We start from the raw sequence: 15,629 nt of genomic DNA on the forward strand, positions 1-15,629 counted from the left end.
TAAGCAGGAAATACTAATGGCTTATAACGTCTCCCCTGAGAACCACTATCGATCACGCAAACCATAGACTGCATTGCGGAGAATTTCTTGGCAATCTCGGTCATGGCATGATAAGGATACAGTGATCCGACTTAGGAAGTATGAACCCTACCGAATCGCATCGTGCCTCAGGGGCCCATCTTCTGCGGAACCAGATGAGATCCCACGCGTTGTGGGCGGAACAGCTCCGACACCGCTCTCACGCTTTGTAAGCTGCCTATCCCACATTGTAGTCTCTTCGTAGAAACATCGCTTAAAATGGGCATCAAAATATTGGGGGCCGGGGCTATTGCACAAGAGTGGCGTCCTTCGCCTCATTCTTCGATCTCATCCAACGATGCAGCGAAGGAGTCCACCGGCAATAAAAGACGGCAAGTGGAATTATGTCCCACATATGGTCTGAGGCGTGCCTTATTACTCGGTGACTGTCAGAAGTGGACCTTGTTGGTAGGATCGATCTTGGCGATTTCATGATCCCCGTCCTGGATTACGCCATTTGATATCGACTTGACCAGAGGCGCAAGCTATCCTTATCTATATCAGGCAGGGGAAAGCATGTCAAAGCTTTACAACGAGCTGAGTATTCACCAATGTTAATCACATTGCAAAATGTCATCTGCAACTGAAGACCAGAAAAGGCCAGTTGGAGATGGAAGAACTATTCTTCTAAATGCCTTCGACTTTTTTGGGCCGGGGATGTTATCCCCTGGTCAGTGGAAGGTAGCCGCACAAAACGTTCAAGGGTTTATCCGACCAGTGCTCTAATTTCAGAACTAGAATCCTGCCGATAAGGGTCTGCAAAAGTTTGACATTTCGTTTTGGGTTGAATACGCGAAACTCCTAGAGAAGGGAGGCTTCTTTGCTCTCTTCTTGGCGGACACTCTTGGTAGTTACCCCATGTGGTCCAGGTACCTATCAGGCCTTGATATGCTTACCGTTTCTAGGCGGATACGATACCTACGGTGGAAGTATAGATGAGACAATCAGACGAGCTACTCAGTATCCCGCATTGGATCCCTCTATTGTAAGTCTAGAAGTTGTTCTGCTCTTGAACTTGGTACTGATATTTCGAAGCCAATCGCCGCAATGGCGGCAGTTACGAAAAGGTTGAACTTTGCCATCACCAGCTCAACATCTCATGAACCGCCCTTTCTTCTGGCAAGGCGGTTTTCGACTCTTGATTACATCACGAACGGCCGTTTTGGCTGGAACATTGTCACTGGGTGGAAGAAGTCCGCCTTCCAAGCTATTGGCCTCGATGAAGCATTCGAGCATGACTTACGTTATGAGAGGTCTGATGAGTACCTTCGAGTACTCTATAAGTATGAGATCTTCACAGATAACCTAAGGAATTGAACTAAGGGCTAACCATATTGCAGGCTTTGGGAAGGCTCTTGGGCCGATGACGCCGTTGTTCAGGATGCTGAAAATGATGTATACGCTAATCCGGATCGCGTTCGCACAATTAAGCACGAAGGAAGATTCTTCAAGGTGACCAGCAAACACATTGTACCGCCATCGCCCCAGCGTACTCCATTTCTCTTCCAAGCCGGGACTTCTGGGGCTGGCGTCAACTTTGCCTCGACCCACGCCGAGGCAGCTTTTGTCGGAGGAACAACTCCTTCACAGACGGGTCCCAAGGTGGCTCAGCTTCGGGCTGCATTGGCTGAAAAGGGAAGAGATCCTCGATCTTTCAAAGTCTTTATCAGTTTCTGCCCTATACTCGGCAAGACGGACGAGGAAGCCCAAGCGAAACTGGAGGAACACAAGAAGTACGCAAGCGTCATTGGTGGACTTGTTCAGGTCAGTGGAGTCACTGGCATCGACCTGTCCAAAGTCCCCCTAGATCACGAGTTGGGTGCTGCCGATGCTGGCCAAGCCGTCATCAGGACTCACCTGGATTCGTTCGTCACCTCTGCCGACGGGGAGGCCTGGACCGCTAGACGAGTCGCCGAATTTGCATCCATTGGCGGCCTTGCTCCATTCGCAGTCGGTAGTCCTCAGACAGTCGTCGATGAGATGGAGCGTTGGATCAATGAGGCCGACGTGGACGGTTTCAACCTTGTTGCTGTGGTAACACCACGGAGCTTCGAAGATGTGGTCGAGTTGCTTGTACCAGAGCTCCGTCGACGGGGGCTTTATCCCGAGCCAAGCACGGAGGAGTTGGCTATGAGGGAACAAGTTCATGGAAAAGGGAAACGGTTTCTTGATCAAAGCCATGTCGGCAGCAAGTACAAGTATGATGTTTATCAAGAGGAGTCTACTTAGGAGTAGTGCTTGGCGCATTGAATACACCGACTGTGCCACAGTTTAAATAGAATTAGAGTTGTCAACGCAAGACCAAGAACCGGATGCACCATCGGCCTTGAGAGCGCCAATAATTTCCAGGACGGAACCGTATGTACCAGCAATCATCAAGAATGTGCCAGATACAATAACGAAAAGGCTCCAGCACACCATCAGGGTCCATCGCACCGAATGGCTATCTTGCTTGCCCGTAGCCCAGTTATCATATAGCCACATGCAGCCCATGGGCTGGAAGCACTGCAGTGTACCCAGCAGGGCTCCAATGAAACCGATGAGGGGACCAAACACCGGAATTCCGCTTGCTATGCAGTAAGATATGGTGGCACAGCCGAAAATGCAGCCAATCCAGGTGCCCCAGTGAGTGACGGTGTTGGCAACAAGGTGCTGAGAGCCTCGTAGAAACCGAACGAAAAAGTGCTTGCTCACTAACTGTATCATGGTCAGTCAACGTAGGCAAGGGTTCGAGAATAGGTACTCACGTGGATGGCGAGAGTTGAGCTGGCGAACAACCCTGGAAGCGCGATGCCGTACGCAATCTTCTTTATGAGCCTACCTGCGGATCCAAGAGCAGGGGATGCTACATAAGACCCGCAATAGTAGTACACGACAATTCCAATTGTAACGTATGTGATGGTCACAACGATTTGGCATAGGACTAACGCCTTTGTGTAATGTCGAGGGTCGCGCATTTCGGACACGATCGGAAAGAAGAAGGGCGTGCCGGCGTAGGATAAAACGAACATGGAAATCGCCGAGGCCGCTGCTGTGAAGCTGGGGTTTCCAACTAGCTTGTAGTCCGAAGACCATGGGCCTGGGGGAGCAGCATCGGGGTGATCTTGGACGCCAACACCAATGGTAACCATGAAGACTACTACTGGTAAGAAACAATAGGTAATAGAGGTATTATATGGAGACACTTACTGGAAACGAGAAGTGAAATCAAGCCAACCCATGCAATCCAGCTGAGACGATCGAGCGTGCGGATGCTTGCAAGGCCCATGACTCCGACAGCAGCAACTGCGACGAAGACGGCGGTACAAGTTCCATGGGTTGAGATGGCATTAAAGCCAATCGAGATACCGAGCATACCGGAGCCAGCAGCAAAGATCAAGTCTGCAAGAGTAAGGATCAGTACTCGCCAAGGAAGATACCACCTTGGTCACCTACAGAGACTGAATCCGGCTGATAGAATCTCTCGTCCAACAACGCCAAACATGATTCTACTCGCATCGTCGATTCCATAAACCTCGGGGTGTTTAAGCTTGAAGACGCCAACCATGTGATTCGACCAGGTGGTGATAATGGCAATTGCAAGTAAGCATAACACACCCGGGATGAGACCGAGGACGTTGAAGGCGGACGGAATCGATAGGACACCGAGACCGATCTGGGTCTTCATCATCAAGACCGAGGTTCCGATCCATCCAACCTGGGTGAAGCGTGTCAATTCTTGGATGAGAGAGTTGAAGAAATTGTGCATACATTACGATAGTTGGGCCCGTCCTCGGTAATCGTACCAAACACGGCATCGTGAGCAACAGTATTGGCTGGCGATATCTTGACAAGGGAATCCACCTTGTTTAGGCCCTCTAAATCATTCTTTGCCAGCTTATCACCGGTCGTGATTTCGTTCGGGTTCGACATTTGAAGAAGAGAAGTGTTGCTCTGGGCCTGGCATAGCGAGAGCAAAGCCAAGAAGAGTATCGATACATCTTTATATTGCGCATTCCCTAGAGTTTGTGCCGGCAGGTAATTCTCCGTGCCCTCTTTTACCAATTTTCCGTGTCGGAGTAGTATTTAGTCGATCTCAAGATGCCGATCTAAGCCTATCAGCCGGTTGTAAAATTCCGGCGAGCCCAGACTCCCGGCTCCCCCGCAATCTTAGCCTACCCCACACTCACGTCGATCATCATGGGGAATTCCGTTCATGCTCCTCCGTGGTGGCCTCGTCTTGATAGGATTTGGTCCCATGTCCATTTCTATTGAACCACTCAGCTAAGTGATGGAGTTATCATTTTCGAATCTTGATGTAACCCAAGCTCTCTCTTATCAAAACAGTGGTGTTGAAAGCCTTGGACAAGGTTTGAATGTCCTTCAAGATACGCTGAGCTTGAGCGTTGGGTGCAACTTTTGGCATTGCATGGTCCGGTAAAGACGTATCATTTGTCAACTGGTTATGGACGAGCGGGTGAAGGATAATCTCTGAAGGTAGATTGTTCTCAAACTTGACCTCAGAAATGATTCCGTCGTCCCACTCGACGGGAAGACGGTAACCTCGGAAGTTCAACCCGAGGCTGTACGTCAGAGACCCTAGCCCGTAAAAGATGGGTCGAGATTTATACACCTCGATGCCACGCAAGGTATGAGGACCATGAACTAGCACCACGTCGGCACCGGCGTCGATGGCGGCATGGCTGATGTTCTGCGTGTACGTAGCCGGTACCCGTGACGCGGGCTGGAGTGGGATATAGGATTCATCAGCACCTGATGCGGCTTCGTGGGCGTGTAGTGAGAAGATGGTGATATCAGAGTGATCCTTGGCAGTCTGGATGGACTGCACGAGGCCAGCATAGTCGTCAGGGTTGATATCCCAGGTAAGGGAGGGTTCAGCTTCCGTACCCAACCTCCAGTGAGACCAAGAAATAGGTGATTGTCCAGTGTACAAGGTTATGTCGGTTTCATCGCCCGTCAAGGGTTGTCCTTGTGCTAGAGCAATATCTCGAACCATGCCGAATTGGACATTGTTCAGCACCGTCACCGGAGTTGCACGTAGGGCGCTGACGCCAGGGCGTGGCCGCAACTTTTCGTCAGCATCACCGGGCCCAGCAACAGACTGGGGCGTATGTGAGCCGGCAACGGCAACAAGTGAGACGCGTCTTCCGCCCTTGTCGAGGTAAACAGGTCTTCGAGCATCGGCAAGCGAGAGCCCAGATCCAGCGAATAAGATACCGGCCTTTGCGAGGTTCTTGTGGGTTGCGACCATGCCTGCTTCTCCAAAGTCCCAGGCATGGTTGTTGGCATGAGAGGCCAAGTTGAACCCATAAGAAGCAAGGGCAACCGTTTCGTTGGGTGGATAGTAGGGACCGCCTCCAATGTTCCCATAGTTATTGTCTCCTCCGTTCTCAGAAGCAGGATAACCAGTAAAGGAGCCGTCGTCAAAGATTTGGCCCTCCATGTTGAAGAAGCTCACATCGGCAGCCTTGGTAATCTTCCATACATCTCGCGTGCGAGAGTCGGTTGTGGGAACCACATCTCCGATTAGATCCCCAGACGCTGCCAAGATCCACGAGCTGGGGCCTTTTGCGGGACTGGCATGACATATTGATTGAAGAAGAGCTGTTCCAGTGATAACAAACAACAATTGGCGAGGGACCTTGAGGAGAACCATGGCTAACTCCTATAGTACTTCGTGGATGAGTAATTGTACGCCGGAACAGAGAGGATATTATCTATGCTTGAGATGAGCTTTGGGTCGTTTCTTGGTGGGATCACCCACTGCAAGCAAGCTCATAGCTTGATGGAAACCTCTGTCCAGCAACTTAGTTCTTTGGAAATCGGCTGTCGCATGATACGTGCCTGGGTCCCGATCAAGTGCTGGTATTCTCTGCAGTGTGCTCCGTGGGAGGGTATGTCTCATCCGCTCCCAATAAGAGTCAGGAATGCCCTGTGGGATACACTGAGTTCCTCTGCAGACTTATCGGCAAAATTGCTTGCTCTTCTTTGCCTTTGCACTGCACGCAAGCTCAGCATGCAACTGATGTTTGGTCGTTTGGTCGGCACAGACGTGTCGTCAGAGACTAATTGCAGCTGGTCGCGTCAGCTTCAGTTGATAGGGAATCAGGCGCCCAAGCAAGAAGCGTTTGCAGCAATGTCTGAACAGGACGCAATTGTTGGTCTCGCTATCGTTCGGGCCAGACTGGATCAATGGCATGACCATCAAGAAGTTTCAGACATGCCAACCGTAAAGGCTACATCGGCGCCCCAACAGCCGCAGGTATCGCTACCTCGTTCCGGACCTCTGGTTTTCCAATCTCCCCGATCTGCAAGCAACTATCTTCGCTATTTGGCAGCTCAGGCTCTGGCTTCCACTGGGAGGCTTGAACACATCCTCTCGTGTAAGCCTGGGCACAAAGTTCAGCCTGACCGTTGGACATGCCTTGCATTACAGACAATGGCAGGGTTATCTGAATCTTTACAAGAAGATGGCATCACTGTCGGACTGGCTTCGATAGTCCTCAACGTCATCTTGCTCCGTGGCCCCGATCCCGAAACCCTTGACTGCCTGGAAAACGCGCTGCCAAGTCTTGGATGGCTGGCGGATTCCCGGTGTGCTTTGTGTTCATTTTGGATAATCAGAGATATCATTTTCAAGGTTAGGGAGCAGTCCTCTCGTGGAAGGTTCGTCCTCCATGTTGAATCAGGCATACAGGCTAGTGAGGAGCTCTCCATGTCTCGGTCAAACCTTGACAAGATCCAGATCATGCTCCTGGGCTACGATGCCACGGAACAAGCCATGTTCCATACGCTTAGATAATCTTGCATCAATACCACGCTATATTCAGCGCCGGCCATCAACATTATGTGATGTTTCAGGCTCACAGCTTTGATTTCGGCCCGTTTAGCCCAGTCTTGGCGTTCCCACTTGCCGTAAAAGGTAATCGACTGCGCGCAAAGACAACCGGTATTCGGCAAGTCGAGGTCTGCCAATCATGCATCTTCCTTTTGCATGACTATCATTGTGGACTACGTATCTGCCTGGATCTAAGAGCGAGTCTTACAGCCGTAGTTGCAGATCGTAAGCGTCAGGGCTGTGTGTTGAATCCTTGCCAATGTCCTCAATGTATCCGGGACGAGATAGACCGACTCCCAGCTCTTGATCACCTATATCTGAAGGGTAGAAAAGGTTGAACAGACCCGTCATGATTCTGCTGGGGCTTCCCATTATCATTCTGTTCTTCATCTTTGACCCTAACTGCCCCCGATGTTCTGGAGGACTGCGGTGCTCGCCTCTTTCCAGGCCATCTTGGTCATCCTTGCAGATGCCAAGGCGCCCTCGCCAGTCAAGTCGTTGCTCCCCTCGATCAACGTCACCTTGACGCCTTTCCTCAACACCAAAAACGCAACTATCCGAGGGAAAGTCGTCTTGGATAGCCATGTCGCGAAAAACGAAACGCTTGTCGCTTTACCGTTGACCATGGCTGGGCAGCCGTCAGCGCAGTACACGAAGAAATCCCTCAGGGCATTCGACTCTCATGGCCCCCTGGAGCTTAGCCAGATGGATGGTAGCGCAATTGACGGTACACCAAGCAGGTTCTGGGTAGCCGAGAGAGGCACCAAGGGCCCGGTCGTTGTCGAATTTGAAGCGAAACCCCGTCAAGTTCAGGAGAACACCAAGATGGGGCCGCTTTTTGACATTCGCCAAAACGGACAGGGCGTTCTTGGGTCCGCATGGGCTCTTGTACCTCTGCCACCCAATGACACTGCCGAGTACCATTTCTCCCTCAAATGGAACCTTCAACACTCGCCCCCTGGGTCCAAGGGGGTATGGACTTGGGGAGAGAGTCCGGAAACTGTCAGAGTCAATGGCACGACTTCAACCTTTCTTTACACTTTCTGGATGGTCGGCCCTGTTTCTTCCTATCCGGGTACTTCGTCATCAAGCGCCGTGAAGCCACTGAGCCCCAACTTTGGAATGTATTGGCTCCAAGATCCGCCATTCGATGTCGAAACGACGGCCTCATTTATCGATAGATTCTTCAATTACTCGTCGGAATTCTGGAAAGATCCTGGAACTCAACCATATCGTGTCTTTATTCGACACAATGACAACGTCGGCAGCGGAGGCACTGCGCTGACAAGATCTTTCACCTTTGGCTGGTTCAACGAGAGCAGTACTACCGAAGAGGGGCTCAAATTTCTTCTCGCGCATGAAATCACCCACAACTGGCCTTCCATCAGTACTGGAAACGACTCTGCTATTTCTCGATATGCTGAAGGGACTGCCGAGTACTACTCACAGCGACTGCTTTGGAGAAACGGCCAAATCTCAGCTGAGGTCTACCTGCAAGAGATGAACAAGAGGATCAAGACCTATTACCTAAACCCTTACGTCAACATCTCCGACAAAGAAGCCTACGATCAGTCTTGGGTTATCCCTCAAGCCCAGACAATTCCGTATGGACGTGGCCTCATCTACCTGACCAACGTGGATGGAGAAATGCGAGCCACCTCAAACGGCACAGAAAGCTTGGATACCATCACACTGAGCTTAATCGATATATGCCGCAACACTCCATCCAGATGCTCTGAAGCTGAGCTCCGATCTTTGCTCAACGAGTATCTCGGCCAGGCTGCCGTGGCTGAGTATGAAGTTGTTGGAACAGGGAAACCCCTCATTAAGCCGAGTGCCAACAGCCTCGGGCCATGCTTTGAGGTGGTTCAGACCAGTACCCAGCCAGTTGTATACCAGTGGAAGTTGAAGGAAGGAAAGGATGGTTCTGATAGGAGTTGCTTGATCTAGGCTTCTGGCGCTTGAAGTAGATGGTATGCTCGAAATCCATGCAGTTGCTCTCGAGACCGAAACTTTTGGTCAAGACTATGAGGGGTTCCGCTCTGCATCCTGACTTGTGAACATATTCGTATATCTTTATTTCATCCTTGCATATTGTATATTCCAATTTTGACTATAAATCAATACAACTACGCATATTTGCTACGAGACGCCTTTCCATTTCTGCATAGCCAAGCCAGTATATTACACACCCATTTTTCTTTAATACACAGCAGAATAAAATACAAAGGATAAGCCTAATGCCGCTATGTAACCCAGACAACCCATGTTTATGTCTTCGTCTCTGCGTCAGCAACCAGTTTTGAAAGGATCGAGGTCTTGTCCTTCAGCAACTCTCCGGGGGCTGCATAATCTTCCACTCGACCATCATGCATTACCAAAACCCTGTCATGTTCGAGCTATGTAGAATGTGTGTCAGTGACGCATAGCGAACAACTAACTAAGAGGAAAACTCACAGCCGAGTGAATATTATGGGTGATGGTAATAACTGTGTGATTGCGAAATCTGTGCTTGATCACGTTGTGTATGATGGCACTTGTTGAAGCGTCCATGGCCGCAGTAGCTTGAAGAGATGTCAGTCAAAGCACATCAAAGACCACAGGTAACCTACCTTCGTCTAGGATCACAATTTTGTTCTTGGCTAGAATAGCCCGGGCGAGTGCAAGTATTTGAACCTGCCCACCAGACAAATTTCTCCTACATAGAAATAGTTAGCAAAGTGACATGTGGTTCTGGATGTTGCCATGAGCTCAACATACCCCAAGTCAGAAACATAATAGTCTAGCGGATCTTGATGAGGATTGATGTTGAAGATCTGACGCATATTGCAAGCATCAAGAGCCTCACGGAGCTGTTCTTCAGTTCGTGCTCCTTCTGGGTCGAGGTTGAACCGGACGGTTCCTTCAAAGGTTGTAGGTTCTTGAGGAAGAAGGGTTATACGTCTGCGCAAATCCGTCAAGTTGACACGCTTAATGTCAACTCCGTCGATGTTGATACTACCGCCTTTGCTCGGGTCATGCTCTAGAGCGCGAAGTAGAGCCAGAACAAGAGACGACTTGCCTGCGCCGGTACGGCCCACAACAGCAACATGCTCACCTCCCTTGATAGTAAAGGTCAAGCCATGCAGACACGGCCTATCACCAGCCTTGTAGGATGCCTCGTAACTCTTGAGAGTGATGGATGGGTTTTGAGGCCAGCTTGGCAATGGGACCGTCTCGTCGTCATGACGATTCTCGGGCGCATTGGCAGCATAGGACCATATCCGCTCAACAGACGTCATGTCTGCTTCAAGATTGGCACGCATCTGAACAAAAGTGTTGAACTGAGATGTGATCTGAATCAGATAATTCATGACAAGACCCAGGGTACTGGCAGGTGTGCGAAGCCACAGAAGCAGAATGGCAGACAACAGTTGAACAATGCTGTGAAGTGTTAGCTTTGTGACTGTAGGACAGAAGATCAGATTATATACGCACCTGGAAAGTAGTTGTAGACGAAGGATCAGCCAAGAGTCCAAGGATACAAAGGGGACCCATATACGGATATGATCGTCTATGACGTCCCTGGCCTGCTCCTTGAAGGAGGCAGTCTGATCGAATGTCTTGATGACAGACGCTCCAACACGAATCTCATTGACAATATTGAGAATAGGTCCTCGAGCTAGAGTTTCAAGGCGCCTGAGTTGCCTGTAAGCGTGTAGATAGTATGACTGAACCGCGAAATACACACCACCGATGGGGACAAGATACAGTATGCTCAATGGTGTTGCCGCCACAATGACGAGGATTGATGCCGAGGCTGTAACGCAGAGAGCCACCAGGCTGATGAAGCCAGCACTTACGGAGCTGTCGACCTTGTTGATATCATTGGTGAAGCGATTGAGAATCTGTCCGAGGTTGACCATGTCGAAGAAAGCAAACTTGGCCTCCAGAATCCCTTGCGTAAGCTCGGCGTGGATGGATCTAGATGCTGGGATGACGCAGATGTAGTAGGCGACGAGAACGAATACGGCTGAGAGGACACCGCCGAGAAGAGCGCAAGCTGTGTAGTAAGCAAGCTTGAATGAGTGTTCCTGACGCTCGAATTCATCGCTTGATAGCTTTAGGAAGAAGACAGCCAAGATGTCCAACAACTTGGAAGCGCCAGCCGTCACAAGAACGACTATCCAACCACCATGCTTGGCAAGCTTGAGGAATCTCAGGTATGCATCAAATCGTACTGGGGCGCCACCAACGTCGGTCGGTTGACTTGTCTTGGGAGCCGGTGGCAGAAGGGGTGCGCTTTCCATGTCGCTGTTGGGCTCGGGGACTGTTACCGATACAGACACATTTGATTTGATGGCTTCATAGTCGAACAACGGTTTCGAAGTCTTGTCGACGTTCTCAAGCCCGTCCAACGTGCTGCTTGGGTCAAGCTCCGTAGCATCATGGTCAACTCGTTGGGGTCGCTCAGCCGGTGACAACTCTCCGTCCTTAATAACATAGAGTGCATCAGAATAGGATATCAAAGCTTCGGACGACGTTGTAACGATTCGAAGCGAGTCTTTGAGAATGCCCTGGGGTCCCAAAACACGCCTGATAAGGTGAGCCCGAACCTTGGCATCCACAGCTGCGAGGGGGTCATCAAGGACCACAACCTCACGCCGGGCGTAGATTGCTCTTGCCAGGGCAATCCGACTCTTCTGCCCACCGGACAGAGCAACGTAGGTTCCTCCTAGCATTGTAGCATCGCCCTCGGACAACCTGGCCAAGTCCGATCGGAGTGAGACAGCATCGAGAACCTGGTAATAAAAAGGCCCATCAAAGGGTAGACCAAAGAGGATGTTGTCGCGCACAGTGCCGCAGATTAAGAATGGAACCTGTGATGCGTAGGCAATTCTCCCATGGACCCAGACATGACCGACATGAGGACTGATTTCTCCAATGAGGGAACGGATCAGAGTCGTTTTGCCACATCCGACAGGCCCCTATATGACGACAAGAGAGTTGGAAGTTGCCTGCATTGTGCAGTTTTGGAGAATAATATTGGACGAGTCTCGGAACGCTGGGAACCCAATGCCACACCCTCGCATTCCAAACTCGACCGGCCTTTCATCCAGGATCCCACTTTGGTTCAGAGCAACGGCCTCGTCGTAAGAGGTAAGTAGGAACTCCTTGATGCGACCGAATGAGATTTGACCGCCCTGGTAGAGCATCACCAACCGAGGAAGCAAAGATGCTGATCGTGTGATGTTGAAGCAGAAGGCGAGGGCTGGAAAAACCACGTTGCTGGGCAAGCGATGCCCAAGAAGGATGGCCGTACCGAATGTGATGGAGATCAATGCTGGCGGCATGACGTAGACGAGAAAGACCATGCAAGCGTTGAGGAAAGCTATACCTTTGTACTTTTCGAGCTCGTAGGATCGTTGTTTGTCGATTCTGCGCTGAAACAAGGCCTGCATAGCACCAAGCTTGACTTGTTTAACTTGTTTGATGACTTGGGTAACTAGGGCGATTCTCGAATCCTTGGCCTTCATCACGAGGGCCATTTGTCGAGAAATATGGTTGGTGGTGTAAGCGATCAATGGTAAAGCCACAACCTTGAAAACAGCAAGTATTCAGCTTCGGCCTTGAAGTAGAGGATTTGAAGAAACTCTTACCGGAGACAGAAAACCAGCGAGGACGCTTTGCCAGCCTAGAAGGAGAACCAGGGCGGCAATGCTGATGGTGGCCTGCAGAGGGACCATCCAGAGCAAATGGTATTGCTCTATCAGCTCAAATATTTTGGCCGAGTCAACCTCAATCAGGACCGTGGGATCAGCAGCCGATTCTTCATCCTTCACCGTAGACATGCATCCATCACAAAGCAGTGCAGTCAACGCAGACCTGACCTGCACTCCAATTTTGCGAAGAAGTAGTGTCATGTGAGCATCAGTAGCACCCGCCATGATGCTTGCTGCGAACAGACCACAGGCAGAGGACATGCCGCCTTTTTCGAGCAAGGATTGGAGAAAGAATGGTTGTGCTAGGGCTGTTGCCACGCTGACGAGAGCAAGGAGGCAGCTCCCCATCATCTCCACTCCAAAGTTGCGCCAAAGCATCCGACCAAGTCCAGCCGACAGACTTTGACGTACGGAGTGCGGTTGAAGGTCAGGCCGCTCCAGTGAGTGCCGAACTGACATGTGGCGGTCAAGTGGCCAGGTGTCGTCACTGGACAGAGTTCCCTTCGCCGCTAGCTTCATCAAGGGGTCAAGCCAGGACAGGGCGATTCTGTGAAGCCAAGGGGCGCTCGAGAGGGGATGGCTGACGAGACTCGAGACATCCGGGGTCAAAGGGCTGCCGAACGTCGTGGTTAAGACGAATAGGTACAATGTTGGAATAGAAACCGTGAGCCAGTCCAAAGTGGGAGCCGAAATCAGGGTAACGGTCCAGGTAACACATGATGAAAATTCGTAGATGGCCTGCAGCAAAGACGGCTCGTTCAAGCAAATAATCAGGACAGAAGTTGTCGATGCGATTATTACGCCAATGGTTGAAGGTAGGCAAGTGGTTGTGGTTGATGAACCTCTCTCCCCCTGTGCCCACCTTAAGCTGGCCAGAATGCCAAACAGGATAAGGCCCGCGTTGGCTACCTAAAGAGGCCGTTAGTATAGAGAAATGCTCTATAAATAATAGTCTAGCTTACACATCCTATTGTTTTGGTTGTAGTCCATGCAAAATTCCGCTCTTTCCGGCCGTGTCTTGAAGAGCAGAGGCGATGCACTGCCGTCACCACATGAGCTAGAACACAGATTAGGAAAGAAAACCTATGGATATTGTGAGCTAAAATTTTCAGATTTGTGCATTGAATACCCACTGCAGGAGTTCGTCAATCATTATGACGAATGTCAATGGGCAAGAAGGAGAGCAACACTACGGGTAGGCAAAAAGACTCAAATGATATGTTGAATCCAGCGCGAGAGGGCCGCTTGAACGAGAGATCGCAATAAGAACAGATGTTTTCACGTGAAGAGCACAGTTTGAGCAAACAGGACTCTTAGGACCCTGCCACCAGGTACCCGGTGGCAATATCATTGAATGCGGGTTATATCAGTTACCAGGCAAAGGTTGAACGGCAGAGAATTGCCAAAAACGGTCAACAAGAGCGCGCCCCAAGCGGTTAATCTGCTTACCTAGACATCAAGGCGAGCCAGTAGCACCGGTCACTGGGAGTGATGCGCACATATACTCTGAGAGATTGCAGTGTGTTGCTAGCAGGCGTGGGAGTTCTCCCTTCCCACAGCACCAACTGCCACTTGAATATGTACTACAGATCATATTCTTACGTTGAAGAGATCTGTGTTAATTGGGATATGATGCTATGATGTGTTGATATTGTATTTTGTTTTTTATGTTGTTGAAGCCCGGCCCTTGATGGGAGAACTGAGCCAGAACACATTTGAAGAGGCCATCATTCATAAAGTTGAAGCTGTGATTCTCCGACACGGCGTGTTTGACGCGGCTGTTTAAACCTGGTCGTTTACTTGCAACTTGGATTTCTTGAAAGGTAGTGCACAGTTCAGGATGCAAAGAATACTGGAATGTACTTGGGAATTTTAAAATGAAACTCAATCATCGTGATCTACCCTAAAGGACTATGTACAAGCTGTTACTACGAACTTGGAAGTGTTCCCTGAATCCAGGCGTTGATCAGAGTCAGTGCCTCCTCAGGCTTGTCAAACGGTGACAAGTGCCCGGCATCGGCGATTTCGGCATAAGTAAGAGAATCAAAGGACTTCCATCGACCAGCTGCCTTTGTTCCAACGTACCATGGCATCAACTCCCTGAACCGAATAAAGGGTTGGCCATCCCAGCTGAGGCCTCGGTCGACGAGAAGACGCATGCCTGCAGAGTTGCAATATAGATCTTTGTCTCCTACGTAGATCAGAACCCGTATACCCTGTAAATGTGTCACGGTCAGTATGAGCTAGTCAATAATGCCTCGTCACTTACAGATTTCAGCAAATAGTTGACGTAGTTATCACTTGATCTCCACAAGTCGCCCACCCTCTCCCATTGCTCTAAAACGTTGAAAGATATGCCGAGAAAAGGCAGCTCTTCAGGCACCCCGAGCGCCTTTTTAATATCACTTCTGTTTAGATACTCATCGATGTGCTGCATCTCTGGGTAACAAGCTGCAGGGTCATAGCATTCTTGGCGAAAGTCATATGGGTTGCGGTGCATGTCTTCTACGACAACTCTGCTGATTGCGCTGCACTTGGTCTCGGCCTCTTTGCAGGCAGGAGACTTCATGCCGTCGGTCTCGCAAATGCCGAGATTCTCTTCGCACCACATGGCCCGAGGAGCCCACTGCAAGCATTGAGACGTGTTGAACAAGCTGTCAGGTCCATTGCAGACGGTCTCGAAGAAGCCAATGTTTTGTATCGATCGTCGGATGAGGCCATTGCCGATCATAACGCCCTTCAGATTGATCCGTGGACTGCTGTCGGGATCGTGTGAGGCCGGAGTAACACCGCGGCCTTCGCCTTGGACTTGTATAGGCTCCGCATCGTCGGTGGTGTTGCTCTGAGATTGCAGTATTGTCGTAGCAAGAGCGGGAACCCATGAGCCCCCGTATGACTCACCTGCTATGTAAAAGTCTCGATCGGCTAGATCAGGAAACGCCATCATGAAGTGACGAAGGAATTGGTTCATGGTTGTGGAAGCATCGTGAAGACCTTGCGAGCTATGCTCT

At 50.3% G+C, this 15,629-nt stretch overlaps 6 protein-coding genes across 6 annotated transcripts; 2 read left to right on the plus strand and 4 right to left on the minus strand.

The window, feature by feature from the left end:
- Nucleotides 1–1,125: 1,125 nt before the first annotated feature.
- LRP88_00526 (uncharacterized protein) lies at nt 1,126–2,307 on the plus strand (the record flags this gene model as incomplete). Its single annotated transcript, XM_083237234.1, has 2 exons — nt 1,126–1,361; nt 1,419–2,307. 2 exons carry the CDS (start codon nt 1,126–1,128, stop codon nt 2,305–2,307), a joined length of 1,125 nt encoding a protein of 374 aa, XP_083107125.1.
- A 42-nt stretch (nt 2,308–2,349) lies between these two features.
- Nucleotides 2,350–3,990, minus strand: LRP88_00527 (uncharacterized protein; the record flags this gene model as incomplete). The annotated part of the gene is made up of 5 exons (XM_083237235.1): nt 2,350–2,775; nt 2,826–3,214; nt 3,268–3,459; nt 3,514–3,775; nt 3,829–3,990. 5 exons carry the CDS (start codon nt 3,988–3,990, stop codon nt 2,350–2,352), a joined length of 1,431 nt encoding a protein of 476 aa, XP_083107126.1.
- Nucleotides 3,991–4,357: 367 nt separating this feature from the next.
- LRP88_00528 (CapA family protein) lies at nt 4,358–5,734 on the minus strand (the record flags this gene model as incomplete). Its single annotated transcript, XM_083237236.1, has 1 exon — nt 4,358–5,734. The coding sequence occupies one exon, from the start codon at nt 5,732–5,734 to the stop codon at nt 4,358–4,360; it is 1,377 nt and encodes a 458-aa protein (XP_083107127.1).
- Nucleotides 5,735–7,327: 1,593 nt separating this feature from the next.
- LRP88_00529 (uncharacterized protein) lies at nt 7,328–8,866 on the plus strand (the record flags this gene model as incomplete). The annotated part of the gene is made up of 1 exon (XM_083237237.1): nt 7,328–8,866. One exon carries the CDS (start codon nt 7,328–7,330, stop codon nt 8,864–8,866), a length of 1,539 nt encoding a protein of 512 aa, XP_083107128.1.
- Nucleotides 8,867–9,186: 320 nt separating this feature from the next.
- On the minus strand, nt 9,187–12,879 carry LRP88_00530 (P-loop containing nucleoside triphosphate hydrolase protein; the record flags this gene model as incomplete). The annotated part of the gene is made up of 7 exons (XM_083237238.1): nt 9,187–9,315; nt 9,374–9,480; nt 9,529–9,614; nt 9,677–10,339; nt 10,394–11,827; nt 11,948–12,495; nt 12,556–12,879. The coding sequence occupies 7 exons, from the start codon at nt 12,877–12,879 to the stop codon at nt 9,187–9,189; spliced, it is 3,291 nt and encodes a 1,096-aa protein (XP_083107129.1).
- Nucleotides 12,880–14,546: 1,667 nt separating this feature from the next.
- Nucleotides 14,547–15,589, minus strand: LRP88_00531 (Alpha/Beta hydrolase protein; the record flags this gene model as incomplete). The annotated part of the gene is made up of 2 exons (XM_083237239.1): nt 14,547–14,834; nt 14,888–15,589. The coding sequence occupies 2 exons, from the start codon at nt 15,587–15,589 to the stop codon at nt 14,547–14,549; spliced, it is 990 nt and encodes a 329-aa protein (XP_083107130.1).
- Nucleotides 15,590–15,629: the final 40 nt, after the last annotated feature.

The sequence above is a fragment of the Fusarium phalaenopsidis genome (assembly GCF_050370095.1).
Source record: "Fusarium phalaenopsidis strain FUZ10S chromosome Unknown contig_32276, whole genome shotgun sequence".
In the NCBI taxonomy this organism is placed as follows: Eukaryota; Fungi; Ascomycota; class Sordariomycetes; order Hypocreales; family Nectriaceae; genus Fusarium; species Fusarium phalaenopsidis.